At 41.6% G+C, this 17,108-nt stretch overlaps 1 protein-coding gene and 3 non-coding genes across 4 annotated transcripts in view; all 4 read left to right on the top strand.

Moving 5' to 3' along the window:
• The window catches only part of WDR43 (WD repeat domain 43), a 44,022-nt gene that overhangs the window by 19,621 nt on the left and 7,293 nt on the right, over positions 1 to 17,108 (top strand). The window contains exons 4-12 of the mRNA XM_075925364.2: positions 4,559 to 4,679; positions 6,048 to 6,187; positions 6,715 to 6,817; positions 8,592 to 8,656; positions 9,546 to 9,717; positions 10,221 to 10,307; positions 12,939 to 13,070; positions 13,618 to 13,755; positions 16,194 to 16,280. Of these exons, the coding sequence (XP_075781479.1) occupies positions 4,559 to 4,679; positions 6,048 to 6,187; positions 6,715 to 6,817; positions 8,592 to 8,656; positions 9,546 to 9,717; positions 10,221 to 10,307; positions 12,939 to 13,070; positions 13,618 to 13,755; positions 16,194 to 16,280 (1,045 nt within the window). The remainder of the gene's footprint in view (positions 1 to 4,558; positions 4,680 to 6,047; positions 6,188 to 6,714; positions 6,818 to 8,591; positions 8,657 to 9,545; positions 9,718 to 10,220; positions 10,308 to 12,938; positions 13,071 to 13,617; positions 13,756 to 16,193; positions 16,281 to 17,108) is intronic.
• On the top strand, positions 4,816 to 4,899 carry LOC112544584 (small nucleolar RNA SNORD53/SNORD92). Its single transcript, XR_003087928.1, has one exon. It is a non-coding gene; the product is annotated as a small nucleolar RNA SNORD53/SNORD92 (small nucleolar RNA).
• LOC112544582 (small nucleolar RNA SNORD53/SNORD92) lies at positions 9,064 to 9,141 on the top strand. Its single transcript, XR_003087926.1, has one exon. It is a non-coding gene; the product is annotated as a small nucleolar RNA SNORD53/SNORD92 (small nucleolar RNA).
• On the top strand, positions 11,307 to 11,384 carry LOC112544583 (small nucleolar RNA SNORD53/SNORD92). Its single transcript, XR_003087927.1, has one exon. It is a non-coding gene; the product is annotated as a small nucleolar RNA SNORD53/SNORD92 (small nucleolar RNA).

The following is a 17,108-nucleotide window of genomic DNA, read 5'->3' as shown; positions in this document are numbered from 1 at the left end:
CGCAGCGCCCCAGCTGCTCTACCCCAGGCATCCAAATTCAGCCGCTGTTGAAACGGATCAGCGGCTGATTCCAGGAAGCCCAGGGCAGAGCAACTCTGCCTCTGGCTTCCTGTAGTCAGCCGCTGGTCAGTTTCAGCAGCGGCTGAATCTGGACGCCAGTTCTGACTTACATACAAATTCAACTTAAGAACAAACCTACAGTCCCTATCTTGTACGTAACCCGGGGACTGCCTGTATAGCATTGTATCATTTTCATGTAACTTTAAATTCCCGTGTTTGATCACAGAATGGATCAGTCATTCTTTCAATATCTAGCTCACAATGTGTTTGGAATAGCAAATTTTGATATAAAAGCTGTGCTGGTGTGTGTTGGAGATTATAAAGTATCTGGAATGGAATGAGTCTTAAGTGATCTTGGTAAGTGAGTTGGCTTCTCTCCTGATGCGGCTGTATGCTGCTCTGAAACCATGGCATTGGTGCGGGTAGTTCTACTAAATATCTCAGTGCACAGGGGTGGGGAAGATGTGGTATGCCCATTGTACTAGGTGCTGCACTAATTCTGAGCTGCTACACAGCCCGTAGTTCTAGCACTGGGGAGGGTGCCATAAGTTACAGAAGCAATAGGGAAGCTTGAGCAATTTTAGTCCTGCAACAGCTCGGAATTCGGAAGAAACAAAGGGGTAGCATGAAGCAACCTTTGCACCCCCCCCCCCCCCCCGTGCAATATCACGGCTGGGTGCATGCTCTTGGGTGATATTGCACAGAATCAAGTCAGGTGTGTTCTGAAAGGGAATTCTCAGGGTATGTCTGCACTGCAGCCAGGGCAATGAGTGTCAACTTTCATAGTCCAGCTCATTAAAACTAGAAGGAAGGGCACACTGTGGTGTGGGCTTCACAAGCTTGGCTGATTCCCCTGAGTATGTATTCGCCTCGGTATGCCTGAGTATGTATTTGCAACTTCCACTGAAGCTCCCACCACTAGGGATCTGAAAGGTTAACTAGTAAACGTTACCCTTAATTGGTGAAGCTAACTGGTTCTGGTTAACCTGTGGAGGCTGGAGCAGCTCCCCTCCTGCAATGAGCAGAGAGCTGCTCTGCAGACAGGGGCTGCTCCAGTGGGCTGGAGGGGGGTGGGTACAGGCAGGAGCTTCTTCTCTCAGTGTTGGGCCTAGGTACCTATGCCTGTGGCGGAGGGTGCTCCAGCCCAGTGGGGGGTGGGAACGGGCTGCTTCCCCTTTAATCAGTTAACTGGTTAAACAGTGTTTAAGTAGTTAACCACTTAAACAGGATTTATAACCCTACTCACCACAGCATACTCACTTCTATTTTAGCAAGTTATCTAGAGTACAGCAAGTGTGGATATGTTTGCCTAAGCTGTCATTGACATGGTGACGTACATTTTATTTTGTGCCATTTCCTTGAAGTAATTGTCTTTAATAATGTAAACAGAATAGTGGACTTCTTACAAAAGCATTAAGAGTTTTGAGCTATGGTTGTGGTAATGAAAGAGTTTAAAATTGTATGTAAGAGTAGGGGATTAGAAGTTTTGGGGTTTCTTGGTTCTCTGTAAGTCTCCCTCAACCACTGAACCATTGAGGAAAAGATGGGCTAACTTAGTAGTAAGCCTGTATGCTTCTCCTAATTTCTTCACTGAAAGCCACATTAATGTTATTGTTAGGATTCTGCAAAAGCGACACCATCTAATGATTAATTAGTACTGTGCAGATAGGTCTCTGCTTGTTTTAATGATACATTCTAAAAAATCTTTGTAGGGAATTTTTCTCTTTTCTGAACAACTTTTATGCTCCCCAAGGTGCGTCATAACCCTTGTGTTCATTGAAAACTGATCTGTATTTGTATATTTACGTGCACACGCATGTGTGTGTGTGTGTGTGTGTGTGTCTGTCCCCCTCCTCTTATTTTAGCAGGTTTTATGTTTTTCTCCCTCCCCCACACTTTAGGGTCTTGTCTTGTATTTTACTTTATATATATTTATTTATTGTGTTTTAAAAAATGTTGTAAGCTGCCTCAAATATTTTAAATAGAGAGGCAGGGTAAAATATTTTAAAGAAATAAATTAAATAAATGTATTCCTTAAAAATGTCCTTATTGTAACATTGATCTCAATGGGTCGATTCAGGTTCACCTGAGTTCCCAGTAGCTCACTAAGCCAAAAGTAGCACAGGATGTTTGATTAGGTAACTTTCATGGAAGCATTATTAACTAGTCTTGCTTTTGAAGGTGCGTCACTGGAACCAGCACATTCCTTTGATGAACATGTGAATTTGCAGATGCCATAAAAATAACTGCTAAGGGTTGAATTGTTCAGAAGAGTGGGTTTATCATATGACTTGTTTAGTTTCTCAAAGCATTTAAAAATGGCTTCCTTCCTATCCTTTGTTGTGGTAATGAAGGGTTGAAAGAGACTATGTTCCCTGCATTTAGCCATGCTTGTAGATGACTATGGAAAAAAATTAACTAAAATATATAAACTCAAGGCATGCAATCACTGTCTGAAAGCCCCTTTACCTGCAGTTGCAACAAGTCGCACCTAATGTTACAGGATTAAAAAAAATAAAAATATTTTTTCTGTGGACAGTTTTATTTGTCATTTATCGTTCTAAGGTAAAAGGATTTTTCACTCCCTGCTTTTGGGGTATTTACACAGTAATAGGACAGAAATAGACTTTTAAGACACAGAAAAGTGACACCCTCCCCCCACCCCCCAAAATTCTCAAGGGGTCCTCCTACAAGGATCTAAAGACAGGTATGGCATCTGAAACTACTTTAAACTTGTTGAAATGGACTAGATTTCAAATTGTGTCTTTTTAACAAGGATTATGAAACTGTATTAGAACAGTCAACTCTGAAATATGTTTTGAAATCTCCACTGACACACAAATATTGAATCTGTGATCCTGGTGGGCATCCAATTAACTAATTCCAATGGGAAACATTGCCCAAGAATGTTTCCATTTCAAAATTGGAAAGATCAGCCACAGAACAGGAGGACATTTCCATTCTTCTTTTGATAAGAAATGCAAGCACTGCATGGGTGTGAACACTAAGGGTGTGTCTAGACTATAGGGTTTTTTCGAAAAAAGTGGCCTGCGACTAGACTGCTGCTGTGTTCTTTCAACTGTGGAAAACCTTGTTTTACAAGGAAGAATGCCTTTTTTCGGAAGTGCTCTTTTGAAAAAAGGCACTAGGTTATGTAAACTGCTTTTTCGAAAGAGAGCATCCAGACTGCCTGGGTGCTCTCTTTCGAAAAAGCAGCTTGCTTTTTCGAAAGTACTGGTTTGTAGTCTTTCGAAAGAAGCTTGTAGTCTAGATGTAGCCTAAGCTGCTCTTTTGGGGCAGTGGAGAAGGTGATAAATACAGAACATACTCAAAAGGAGGGGAGGAAGACTTCTGCTGTCCTCTCTGTTGCTGTTGCAGTTTGTCTGATTGCATCCTTGATTTGTCATCAGTATCATAATAGAGTTTTTCCTTTGTTATCTTTTATTTAAATAGTTTATATGGAAGGAATCTTTATATAGTAACTTTTGATTGTCATAGTTAATATTGATTGGTTCAGATTTGTCTTCTTCTCTGGGCTTATTTAAATAGGTAAAAGTCAGTTTTGATGCTGTTTGCTTAGTCTTGTTGTTTCCCTCTTTGGTAGAGAATATGAAACCAAAAAACTCTGGATTGCTAAGGATTGTACAGCCGCTCCCCAAGTTGCGAATGGTCGAGTTACGACCGTTCACACTTAAGAACCAAAGCTCCCATGGAGCGGTCATAAAGGCAATCCCCGAGTTACGAACGCGACCCGCGCTTACAAACAGCGCGGTCGCGTGTAACTTAATTGGGTCCGAGTTACGAACAGATCAAGTTACAGCCAAGTGTTTGGTCCGTAACTTGTTCGTAACTCGGAGAGAGGCTGTATTGAACAAAGTAGCCTGGTTTTTGAATATATTAAACCTTTGGAGTCTTGCATTGAAGCATTTCAGAAAGCTGCCTTAAAATAATGAACCAAAGATTTGGTGGGTTGCATGGGTCACTTCTTCTTACATTGAACATTAATCCTCTTCTTGCAGCTTAGTGACCTGTGTGAAATATGTTTGGTCACTGTGTCCATGGCTGCATTTGATACCTTTTATAACACCTTTATTCAAGGATCTCAAAAAGTCCTTTAATTAACTAAGCCACAATACTAGCACCAGCAGTCTTACACTGTAGAAATGGTCTCTCCAGAACAAGTTGAGCACGCATTCTGGGGCATGGTACAGGAGGAATGATATATTATTGTGGCTCATTCAATGTCTGTTCTGAGTGAAGAGAACTTTCACTAGTGTAACATACACTTAAATGTTAAAGGGCATCAGTGGATCAATTGTGTGTTCCATTTTAATTGTATTCACACTAATATTCTTGTGTGCAAACAACTTTGGGAAGGGGACAGAAAACTCACTGACACAACTTGTAGTGTTTTTCTTTGCCTCCTGAACATTACTGCTCTGAGATTGAGAGTAATTGGTGTCCCTTTCCTTTCTCCCTTCCTCTGTTTCCTTGCTAGCAAATGGAAAGGTGACAACAGTAGCGTTAGTTCCCTGTGTCTCAGCCCAGATGGAAAGATGTTACTTTCAGCTGGTAGAACGATCAAACTGTGGGACCTGGAGACCAAAGAAATCTACAGAGTAAGTTTGATGCTCAATCTAAAAAAAAACCTTCCCTGACTAAAGTGACTTTGTGACTAGCATTTTCTGATGCAGTATGTCCAAGCTGTGTTGCCTATAATGAAATAACTTTCTAACCAGGGGCTACTGGAACATGCTACTATGATGATACCTTCAACTGTGGTTTTGACTTGCTGACAGTTGAATGAGGACACTAAATTCCTTGGCTGTGTCTGAGTGTGCTGTAGGTAGCCCCTGTGCAAACCAGCTGTTAACATAAGCCAGTGTTTCTCAATTTTATTTGGCCACAGAACCCTTTAAAAAAAAAAAAAAAAACAACCCGCTGGGGGGGGACCTGGTCAAACAAAACAAACAAAAAGTGGAAAAACTGTCAAGCAAAAAAACAAACCAACAAACAAACGCTGGGGAAAACTGGTGGACCAAAAAAAGTGGGGTGAGGAGAGAACTGTCAAGCAAAAAAACCCACCAGGGAAAACTGCGGCTGGCTCGGGGGTGGAGGGTGGTCAGGTTCTTGTGGAACCCTTACTTTCACTTCGTGGAACTCCAGGGTTCTGCAGAGCAGTATTTGGGAATCACTGGCATAAGCATTGTATAGTTCCTTTCCCTGAATGCCTTCTATGCATGTTCTCTTAATTCTGAATAAAGAGACAAAATAAAAATAGACCAAACAAGCTCCTTTAAGATGCAGTGGTGGACTCTGCTAGTGGCTTTTATCAGAGATCCAGTGCTATGAGATCTCAGATCGCATTTACTAGTCTGTTAACCTGTTTCCCAAGCAGGATGGGAGGCATAGTAGTAAACGTCCTGTTAGTCTGTATACAGACACAAATTTAGTCAAAACACAGAAATTAATTACATGCTGGTCATCACAATTAAAAAATACTAGGTTGTATTGACCTGATCAGCATGCTCAGCTGGAGGCTGAAAATAAAAACAGTAAAACCAATGAGATGATAAATAGATGGGGAAATAACTTTGAGCGGTAACCTCAGTACCACTGCCACATGGGGTAGTTCCACAAGGAATTTTGTAAAATGAAAAAAGTTGTTGGAGAGATTACTTTTAACATTTTTCCCCAACTTGAAATTCCAGCTATCAATCCACCTATCTTTTTCCTGACGTAACCTATTTAATTTCTCTCTGGATGAACATCATGAGGTTTGAGAAACTGTACATGGAGTTTTATAATTCAAGGCAGCTAAATTCTAGTTCTTACTAAAAACACTGCAGAAATGTCTTGGTTTATTCTTATACTTGGATTTAACAAGTGCAGTTTGCATAATGTTCCTCATCACAGCTTAAACATAAAATTGTACTATGTGGCTGCTCTACACTATCCCATCATGAGTAAAATTTCATTTCTTCTAGAATTTCACAGGTCATGCAACAGCTGTTTCAATGCTAATGTTCACTACCGTACGACCTCCAAATGAAAATCAGCCCTTTGATGGAATTACAGGGCTCTATTTCTTATCTGCAGCAACACGTGACCGGTTACTCAGTGTGTGGTATGTTGGCTTTCCTTGTGACAATCTGTTGATATGCAGTACTGAGCAGACTTTTCACAAAAGTATGAATTGAATTCTGTGGCTTATAGGTAAACAGAAGGATTATTCTGGATTGATGCAATGATGTGACTTCAGCTGTCTGACATTCAAATGAGGATGTGAATTTCCTTGGCTGTGTCTGAGCATGCTACCTGTGGTCTCTACTTAGGTCTATAATCCATGCTGTGAGCATATTATGTGACCAAAAACTTTGCTTAATGTCTTATTTTTAAAAAGTGTGTTAAATGTTAACACTTCGGGATTGTTTGGGCTAGAACGCTTTTAGGATTTTAAGGAAATTTAACCTGATTGGCATGATCTGCTTTTGCTAGTTAAAATACGTTTTAATTAATAAGTCTTTAGTCCACATAGAGCTAGATTGTAAATGGTCACCGTTTAGAGAATTTATAGTATTCTCAAGCAGAGTAATGAATTCCCCTCCCCCTCTCCCTCCTACTACCCTAAATATATACTGTTTGTGTTTCCAGGCAGATCAGATCTGATAGGAAAGAAAAGAATGCTGTGATGTCTTTTACGGTTTCAGAGGAGCCAATCTTTATTGATCTGACAGTGTCAGAAAGCAAGGAGGAGGTAAGGAAAGTAGTTTGCACTTGTACAATTTTGGTTTCAAGTTTTTAGTGCTGCTTTCTTGTTAATGTTGGAAGAAAACACTTTGAGTGGCCAGCAAGGATGAGTGTTGAATCCAAATTAATGGGTTTGAGGACTGATATAAGACTAGGGAACTACACATTAACAGCATTCAGACTTTCCTCCCTTAAATGTTTTTTCAGTGTTTTTGTTGTTAATGTGAAAATGTTCATTAACTTCTAAAATTGAAGGAATTTATTATCAACTAGTTTCTTGCCACATGTTGTAGCACAAAAAAGCATATTTCTTTCCAAAATATGGCTCAGGTATTGCCATGGTTTTCCTGAAGTGAGGAGGCAGTTACAATATATTCAATTGTAGTTCATTCTATCAGATATTTATGCATTCCGCAAGTCAGATTTTTAGTAGGTTACCGTGTTCTGCAAGAAACTTCTACATGAAAGAAATGGGGAATTGAAACAAATCTTAATTGCGGATGATACATCTGAAGCATTGTCCATAACATAATGTCTGTTTAAACCCCAATGCTGTTCCCTACAGCCTTCACTTCTTAAAACACACATCAGGCCAAATTTTCTATTTTTTCCTTTTGTGCCCATTATTGTAGATACTAGGGATGTTGAGAAGCGGGTATTTCACTAATCGTGTAGTCTAATGGTGAGAACCTTTTTTTTTGGGTTGGGGCTGCTGACCCACAGAAAAATCGGGGCCCCCACGCTAGTGAGAAGCAAAAAATCAACCCCCCACGGATGTGGCCCGTGACAGAGAGGAGAAAAATATTCCCAACATTTCCCTTGCATACCAGAGCCTAGAGGGACCCAGGCTAGTAGATTTTTGGGTGTTCCAGCCCTCTTGAGGGGCGTGTGTGTGTGTGTGTGTGTGGAGGGGGGAGCAGAGGGAGCTGGAACACTAGCACAGGTTCCCCATGCTGAGAGGGATCTCCGAGTCTTTCGCCTGAATCCAGGTAAGCTGTGGCCTGCATCTGGGCCTTAGGTTCTCCATCCCAGTGTAGCCGATTAAAAATTTGATTGACTATATGATTAGTCAAAAAGGGGAAGGTGCTCAGATTCTTACATTTACTACTCTTAATTTGTTTAATCTGCAGAGCTGCAGCGGGGGTAGGTCCCAGATTGGCATGAGCCAAGACTGAACCGTGCTTACTCAGTCCTGGTTTGCACCAGGTCCAGCAGCCCTTGTCCTTGAGGGGTCTCAGCAGGGAGCTGCGACCCCATGCGGACAGCGGCTGCTGCCGGAGCAGCATCTGTTTGCAGCCAGCCTGAGCTGCCACGGACATGGGGAGGTCCTAGTGGGGAGCTGTGACACCCCCTCCTCTCCCGGCACGGTCTGGCTGCTTCGTGGTGCCCTCTTCCCTTCCCACTTCTTGGTGCTGCCTCTGATAGACTACTCACTTACATCCCTAGTAGATGCCTCAGATAGAATATGAGATGTATTATATACATACCAATAAAAGGCCAAAGAGGCATGTAATGGCTAGCTTGCAGCCTCTTGTGTTCTTTTATGGAAATAGCATCTGTGTTGATGATGCTGAAAACCTTGGTTTATTAAATAACACCAAAGCTATGCCTTTCCACTACTATCCAAACCATTTTAGTAGGATTGACCATATCAGTGGTAATTCAGTAGGTTTAATTTATATTCCTGCCATAGTAGCATATGATACCTTGTTGTGATGTATCAGTTAATGGAACTTTGTTCTGTGATCTAATGAAGACCATGTGTTGTGACTTTCTTTCAGCCAGTGAAGTTAGCAGTTGTGTGCAGAGATGGACAGTTACATTTATTTGAACACATTTTAAATGGGTAAGTGGTATTTTAAAAATTCCAAGATCTTTATTATATTTATGTATTTGAGAAGAGCCTGAGGATACTGCAAGGCATTTTGTAGTCATTTCCAAATATAGTGCTGCTTAGGTGTTAAACTGTTACATCCTGGTGATAAAGTAGGACCCAAACTCATCTCTATGGGCTTATACTCTTATGTAGTCATGAAGCAGTGACAGATGCAACAAAGTGAACGCTATAGGCAGGGCTTGCCAAACTGTGGCGAGCCCTGCTCGCCAGCTGCACTGTCTGGCGATCTGCGCACGTGCAGATGGTTCTGTGCATGTGCAGATCGCCTGAACCCAGCTCTTCCGGGTTGTAATCTTCTCGCCACGGGCGAGTAGATTGCATTATTTATTAAGCCCTGGCTATAGGGAATCTTGGGCATGCTGTGATGACCTCCATCTTGGTTTCGCTTATTGCTGAATTCCATGAAGACACATTTCTCTTGGCTGTCTGAGCATGCCTTCTGAGGAAGAGTTCCTTGTACCATGCATTTGGCACTGTCATACGGACTTCTGTAGTTAAACTAGCTTTCAAAAACATGTCTGCTGTACTGTAGCTCATACATGATGCTTGTTTCTCAATTTATATTCTACAAAGTTGGTACTTCGGATATATTACTGTAGGAGACATTTATCTAGTGGCTAGAGCAGAAGCCTGTGAAAGTTTTTTGGATTTTACACTCAGCTCTGTTGGCTGTCAAATTAGGCAAGTTGCTTAACCTCGTTTACCTCACTTAACCCACCTTTAAAATATATAAACTGTTAAGATTGAGTTGATTGGTGATCTGATGGAAGGAGCTATAGAAGTGTTAACTATTAATGTTTTTAGCTAAATCTTTTTTGATGAAAACATTTCTTTTCAGGTACTGCAAAAAGCCCTTAACATCAAATTATACCATCCAAATAGCAACATCAGGAAAAGACAGTGATTCCACACCAAAACCGGTCCCTATTCTAGCAGCTTCATTTTGCTCTGACAAGCAATCATTGTGGCTTGTGTATGGAAACACATTACAACCCATCATTGAGAGAGTGGTAAGTAAAGGCTACTCAGTTTGGAACTAATGTTTGGTAAGAATGTAACACAAACTCCCCACTACTCTCTGAATGGATGAGTTTTTAGTTTGGACTTATGTAGTGAGGTAGCGCTTCTCTTTCCTGTGGTGTGTCAGTGCTTTCAGTACCACTTCCTGAAAGGGAATTTTAAATCTTACATTAAAATACAATATAGCTAATGTTGACAGTATTTCCCCCTGTTGTTCTAACAGGCATTGTTGACCACTGCATTTCAGCGACTTGAAAACTGATAGTAATTATTAAGCTTTGGTTGAAGGTCCTTTGTTAGCTGAATAAGTGCCTTGAAAGGCATAGCAATCTGGTAACTTGGGGGAGAAGCAGAGCAACTGCTTTCTTGAAGTAACCAAAAATTTCACGTAATTGATAATGCCTTCTGAGATATTTCTAACCCATCGAAGTAGGTTCATGAGTCAGTGGTGTTTAAATTACATTGACTATTTATCTTCTTCCCTTCCTCTTAGTCCTTGAACTCCACCGAATCCCACATATGTTTGATAAGGGATATTCAGAAGACCATGGCGCTTCAAACAGAAATGTCTGTAACAAAGGTGAGTCTTGTTTGAAACATCATCGTATTTCCATATTAAACCCTGCATTTTAGCAGAGACAATAAAGTCTACATTGGTTACTTCCAAGAAGTTCAATTACAAATAACATTCCTTGAACAAAATGCATCTCTTGGGTTTTAATTGGTCCTAGCACACAGTGCTTGGATGGAGACAGGTTATTTATTGCTTGCTAGGACCTGCTTCCTTCATCTCTGTATTAAACCTACAGTTCTTTCCCGTTAGGTGCAGATTTTTGGTTTTCTAAGAACTTGCCCTTGCAGCTCTCAGTTAGGCAAGTTTGGGTTCCCTTGTTTTGGTATTCCTGTAAAACTAATCCTGCCTTTTTTGTAGGTTCTTAATGCTGTGTAATTGTAGCTTTGCTTTGAAGTGGTCTTCATATGTTCTAATTCACAGGGATACAGCACCTGGGAATGTGAACATGGAAATTGTCCACAGCAATGTCTGAGACCATGTTATACCTCTGCCCCATGTGCAGTGTTCCCAAATTATTAGAAGTGTGCTTTCTTGAAGATGCTAATCAGTAGTGGCTTTTGTTGAAGGGTGTTATTCCTCTTCTCTGTCCTCTCCCACCTTGCAACTTTGAAGTTTCAACTTTCTTTGGGTTAAGAATTTCTGAATTATTGTAAAGAACAAAAGAGCAGTTGAGGCTGCTCCCCCTTTTGTACTCTGAGAACCCAGTATTATGGTATAAGTTGGCCCTATAGATACTCTGTTCTAGAAGATTCCTGGGTTGCAGACTCATTTCACTTATCCAACAAGTATAAATGCATACAGGTGGAATTTTCTTAAACTACACTTACTAATAACTCTTAAGATACAGAGTCAATGTCACATTTAATATTGCTGCATGAGTTGGTTTATGGGATTTCAGAGTACTACATCTCTGGGTTTCTGTAAACTAGATGTGGGCATGTGCTCTTATGTAGTCAGAAGCTGGTGACAAATGCAGCGAAGTGAAAGCTATAGGGAATCTTGGGCTTGCTGTGATGACCTCCATCTTGGTTTCGCTTATTGCTGAATTCCATGAAGACACATTTCTCTTGGCTGTCTGAGCATGCCTTCTGAGGAAGAGTTCCATGGGTCATGCACTTGGCACTACCATAGGACACCTGTAGGCAGAATAGGTTTCAAAACCACATCTGTTGTACTTATAGCTACCTGAAACTGGAGTATCCCATTCTACCTACTACATCTAAATTTTACTATAAGTAAAGCAATAAATGAAATTTGATGCTGTCATTATAGTAGTCTGTATTGATATACTGACAGCTTGTGCTGATGCTTACTGGGAACCAATCGTATCTCAAAGCAAAAAGGATTAGGCCAGGTCTGTGCTTGAATAGATGACATCTAAGTTAAAAAGAAAAACAAAACACACACACACCAGATTTCTGCAGTAAGTGATTACTGGAATTTTCTAAGTGTCATGCTTCCTAGCATCAGTATTGATCCAGCATGATCACTTTGCTGCTGGAGGTGCTTACTTTCTACTCAACTTCCTTGTGTTCGTTAAAGATCCCATGGCATTTCTTTGTAAGATAAAAGGCTGCTTACTCAGGCATCGTGACCCAATGTAATCGAGGTACTTGTATTCTACCATCTTAAATGAGACCGACTGCTCAAAGGTGCAAACTTACTTGATCACATGCCCCTTCTTTTTGTCCGTAGTAGTTTGTCCCTCCCTCCTGCCACGCAGTACATACAGCAATAAAAATAAAACAACGTAAAACTCTAAACGTTAAAAAAAAAGGTTGATCCAAATAGAGCCAATGATCTGCTGTAATAAGAGCAAAAGAAAAATTGATTGTGAATGATACTTGCAATTAAAAACGTAGGTCACGACATAGCAAATGTATTAACATACAGATGGCAATGACTTTGTATAATCCTATGCAAACTTAACAGAAACCTATCAGAGTGCACAGTGCCATCTAGAGTCAAGTGTGTAATGCCATTTTAAGGACCCGATGTGTCTGGAGGAATCAGCTTTGCCTAGTTTATTCATTGCTGTGGATAAAATGTGCTCAGTGAATTGTCTTTTTTTCCCTACAGTTTATTACATTTGCCCTCCCCCCCCCCCCCCAGCCCCTCTCTCCCCCAGAATAATGCACCTGAGCAGGGGGTCTCAACCTACAGTTTGAGAAGCTCTGCCCTAGAGTTCCACTTATTACCCTAAACTGTTGTATGGTGCTGCTGTTAAATGGTTGCTGCCTATTGGTGATAGATAAGGTGATCGCTGTATATAGTTTGAAGGTGCTATATATCATAAAGGTTGATAACATATTTCTAGCAAAGATGGAATTATTTCCATTGAAAGTGTAATTAGGAAACTTTTCCTTTTTAGCTGAATATCATAAAATAGACATAAATGATTGTCGGTGTTTTAGCCAAGTTACAAATATTAATGGAGTTAATTCATCAAATGGTCCAGTGGGATCAGCCTTAAACTTCATTATAGGACTTTCCTGTTTTAATACCATGCATTCTGGGAGTATGTGGCAGAGAATGATTTTACACAGGTCTCAAACAATAAGTTAGTGTTTTGGACTGTGAAAAAACAAACATCAACCCATTTCCTATTTGTGTGTGTGTGGATGTCTTTGTCACTAGATAAAAACACCTGTTGTGAACAAAGAAGCCAAAGTTTTAGTGCCTGGAATTCCTGGACACAGTGCAACCATCAAATCTCAGTCCTCTGGAATGCAGAAAATGGAAAGCAAAAGAAAACCTGGAGACAAAGAGGTAATCAAAGTGCTCTAACCAAGGAGTAATTAGCATGCTAGATTGGGCTGTAATATCTCCTTTTGGACAAAATATTCAGTCAGTGGTAAGTGTGATACTATTGATGTGAATAGGCTTCATCTGGGATGAGCTCTGCAGCTGTGACTGATGGCTGTCTTGACTCCAAGCCCCCATGTTGACAAGTCTACCATGTTGTTGAGGAACTATGTTGTATGTTGCCTTATTTCTACTAAATCATGTTGCTGTGCTTTGAATTCCTGACTTTTCAACTCAGACTCCATATTCTCCTCCTTCTCCAGGAATTCTTGCTCCTCATTTCTTTCCCAAATGTGTTTGCTATCCCATGAGAGATTGAGAGTTTGTCTTGCTTAAAAAAAGCAGCAAGACAGGTCTTCACATCAAGAACTGTTGCATAGGGTTTAGTGTTCTGTTTCAGCTTGTGGCTCAGAAATGCTTTTGAGAGAACAGATTTGGTAGTGGATGCTAGCATTACGTATTGGTTGCAAGACGGTTTAAGTGATGCTGTCCATATCTTTCTCTTCTGCAGGATAGTATTGAAGACCGTCTTGGTGCAATGGATATTGATACTGTGAAAATAAAAACAAAAGGTGGCCTTCCACAAACTGACAGCTTTGCAGTGCTTTTGGTTCAGGGTTTGGAAAGCAATGATCCTGTTATCTTAAATGTAAGTGTTAACTTGAGCATCACATGGTGCTCTTTTTTTATTCTGCTTAGACTTGTAAAGTGGCTTCTCGTCACTTGCTCTTTGCTGCTTTTTGCCTTGACACACACAGTAATCTAGCTTCCATGTGCATTGCTTCAATTAATATTTGCCACATTTTTCCTTTTTGTTTGCTTTGCAAGATGTCTTCTAGAGTTTCTCCCCAACTGAACCCCTGAATTTCAAAGCTGATTAATTTTGTTATGCTACAGAAATGTAGAGTTGGAGGGTCTTTTAGTTCATTTTGTGCTGAGGCAGAGCCACATACAATATACTCACTCCTCTTTAATCCAGTAACTCTGGGAAATAGGATATGCGGGAGTATGGAATTTTCCAGACCATGGAGGGTGCTGTGGAGTCTTGGTGTGAGGGCGATGGAGGTGGGCACTTTACCTGGCACCTGACTCTAGGAAGCACACATGGCTTCACACTTCCCGCTGCCATGAGAGTAGTGTGGGAAAGACCAGTGCTGCTGCCATTCCCCTAGCTGGGAGGGAGGGGAAGTGATAATGCATGGAGCTGTTTCCTCCTCCCCTTTTCAGAGTCCAAGCCATGGATGTTGCTAGATCAGGAACCACCCTGGTTGTGGGTTCAGGTGTACATCTTCTAGATCAGGGGTCTCCAAACTTTTCTGCCCGAGGGCCGCATTAACTATCAAACAGCAGTTCGGGGGCCGACTACACACTTGAGGTCCAAATAAAAAACAATCAAAACATGGATGTTGTTTTTAATTATTTATTTAATATTATTTTAGTCAGTTATTATTTAATAACACATTGATACACTACACATGAACACCTGTATTAGTGTGAATGGTGAAATTGTTTCCTGGATGCCAAAATAGAGCCCAGCCCACTAGTGACCTCATGAGAGAGCTAGCCAATAGGATAAGAACGCACTGGCCAATAGGGAGCAATTGTCCACGCCAAGTCCCAACCCCTCTTGCTGTGAGGGACGCGCAGAGCCCGGGCTCGGCCGTCGGTCCGCAGGGCGTGTGGCCGTCCGTTGGCGGCTCCGATCCCCCGCACCTCCGGCCGGGGAGTCTCGCTGCCCAGGGCAAGGGCTGCGCGGGTCCAGAGTCCCTCCTCCGTCCCGCTGGCTCCTCCGGCTTCCCTCTCCTGGCTGCCTGCCCAAAAGAAAGTGAGTGCCGGCCGCCCCTGTCCTTCCGGCCCCTCCCCCTTTTGAGCCGGCACGCACGGGGCGTGCCGCTCACCCTGGCGTCCCTGCCCCTTCTCCTGGGTCCTGCCGCCTTCCTCGCCTGCCGCGCCTGCGGCTGTGCGCCCTCGCTCCCCTCCCCGTGGGCTTTCCCCTGGGCTCCGCTGCGCTGCGCCGCTCGGCGCTTCTCCAGGGGAGGGGCTGTTAGTGCGGGGAGTTTCTTCCCCGTCACAGTCTCCACGGGCCGGATGAGAGGGCCTCGCGGGCCGCATCCGGCCCGCGGGCCGTAGTTTGGAGACCCCTGTTCTAGATCATCCATGACAGAAGATTATCTAAATTGTACTTCTCCAGTGATGAGGATTCCACAGCCTCTCTTGATAATCATGTTTAAGTATTTAACTAACTTTGGAGTTAAACTTTTTCCTAATATGTAACTTTGCTGCATATTAAGCGGATTGCCACTTGTCCTATCTTCAGTGACTATGGAGAAAAGTTACAAAGAGGATGGATCAAATTTGAAGACTATATTGTCAGGTCTCCATCAATCATCTTTAAATATAACCTTTTCTCACCAGTCACATAAAAATGGTTATCTAGCCCTTAATATTAAAAATGTGGCACTGTTTCTCTTTGGGTTTGATTAGAACATGGTTTCTACTCAGATCTGACATTTTCTGAGTGGATATGCTTTTGACGAGTTGCCCACAAGTCAGTTGATGAAAAGCTTACTGTTCGGTGTGTGGAAGTGGGAGGGTTAAATATTTAAGAGAATTTGGTTCTGCCTTTCAGTCCTTGGAGTCCTGAATCTGAAATCCTTTATCCACCGCACAGTCGGAACACAAACAGTAGCAAGGAGAACTTTCCTGATTCTTCCAACCTTAACATGGAGTGGCTATGTGATGGATTAAATGTAATTGTGTTCATGACCCAGTCATTCCAGTATTTTTTTATGAGAATTATTTGAGAACCAGAGCCTCTCTTATGTAATGTCTACACTTTTTCATATCACTCAAGAACTTGTTTGTTTAGAAATTGCTCCATTAATGACTCTTCCATGCTCACTTTTGCTTTGGCACACACGTTCTCAGACTCTACATATAAGGTTGAGATGTCAGATTAGAACCTCATCTTTTTCTTTCCCCTGTACATATGTGCCCTGTAGATATGGTGTATCCTTGGTATTTTTGATTGAATGCATAGGTATTTATTGATGAGTGTTTCTCTGATTTCATATTTCCTCTTCACAGAAAGTGCTTCAAACAAGAAAGGATGGTTTAATAAAGAACACAGTAGCTAGGATGCCGGTACATGCTGTCATTCCATTGCTCCATGAGGTAGGAGAATTCCTGCTACAGAACAAGTTAACCCTGGGCTTTTCCTCCTACTTGAAATCCAAACATACACCTGCTTTTACTCCATAGAATCAGTGTGGAGGTTGTGCAGTATGGAAGCAGTTGTTATCTTAACTCTGTAAATTGTCTCATGAGGTTGAGGCAAACATGAAACCATGCCATTCCTAAAGATGAGCTTATCCTCTCAGTTGTGTTAGAGAGATTAATCTCATACTGGTTTAGGCACTTAACAGAGGCCAGCTTTTTTCTTTTTTCTTAAAGGCATGTCGTCTTCTTTTTAATACAAATGGCTTTGGCTTGATTTCACTATTGATGGTAATCTTGAATGAGGAATGCTGACTCAGCCATTTTTTGAATGTTAAACTGCATGAAGCATACACTTAGGCTGCATCTAGATTGGCATGATTTTCCGGAAATGCTTTTAACGGAAAAGTTTTCCGTTAAAAGCATTTTTGGAACAGAGCGTCTAGATTGGCACGGACACTTTTCCGCAAAAGCACTTTTTGCGGAAAAGCGTCCGTGCCAATCTAGACGCGCTTTTCCGCAAAAAAGCCCCGATCGCCATTTTCGTGATCAGGGCTTTTTTGTGGAAAACAAATCTGAGCTGTCTATTCTGGCCCTTTTGCTCAAAAGCTTTGCGCAAAAGGGACTTTTGCCTGAACGGGAGCAGAATAGTATTTCTGCAAGAAGCACTGATTTCTTACAGTAGGAAGTCAGTACTTTTGCAGAAATTCAAATGGCCAGTGTAGACAGCTGGCAAGTTTTTCTGGAAAAGCAGCTGATTTTCCAGAAAAACTGGTCAGTCTAGAG

This window comes from Pelodiscus sinensis, chromosome 3 (genome assembly GCF_052426305.1).
Source record: "Pelodiscus sinensis isolate ZL-2025 chromosome 3, ASM5242630v1, whole genome shotgun sequence".
NCBI classification, from domain to species: domain Eukaryota; kingdom Metazoa; phylum Chordata; order Testudines; family Trionychidae; genus Pelodiscus; species Pelodiscus sinensis.
Note: the sequence above shows the minus strand (reverse complement) of the source record. Positions and strands in the feature narration are given on the sequence as shown.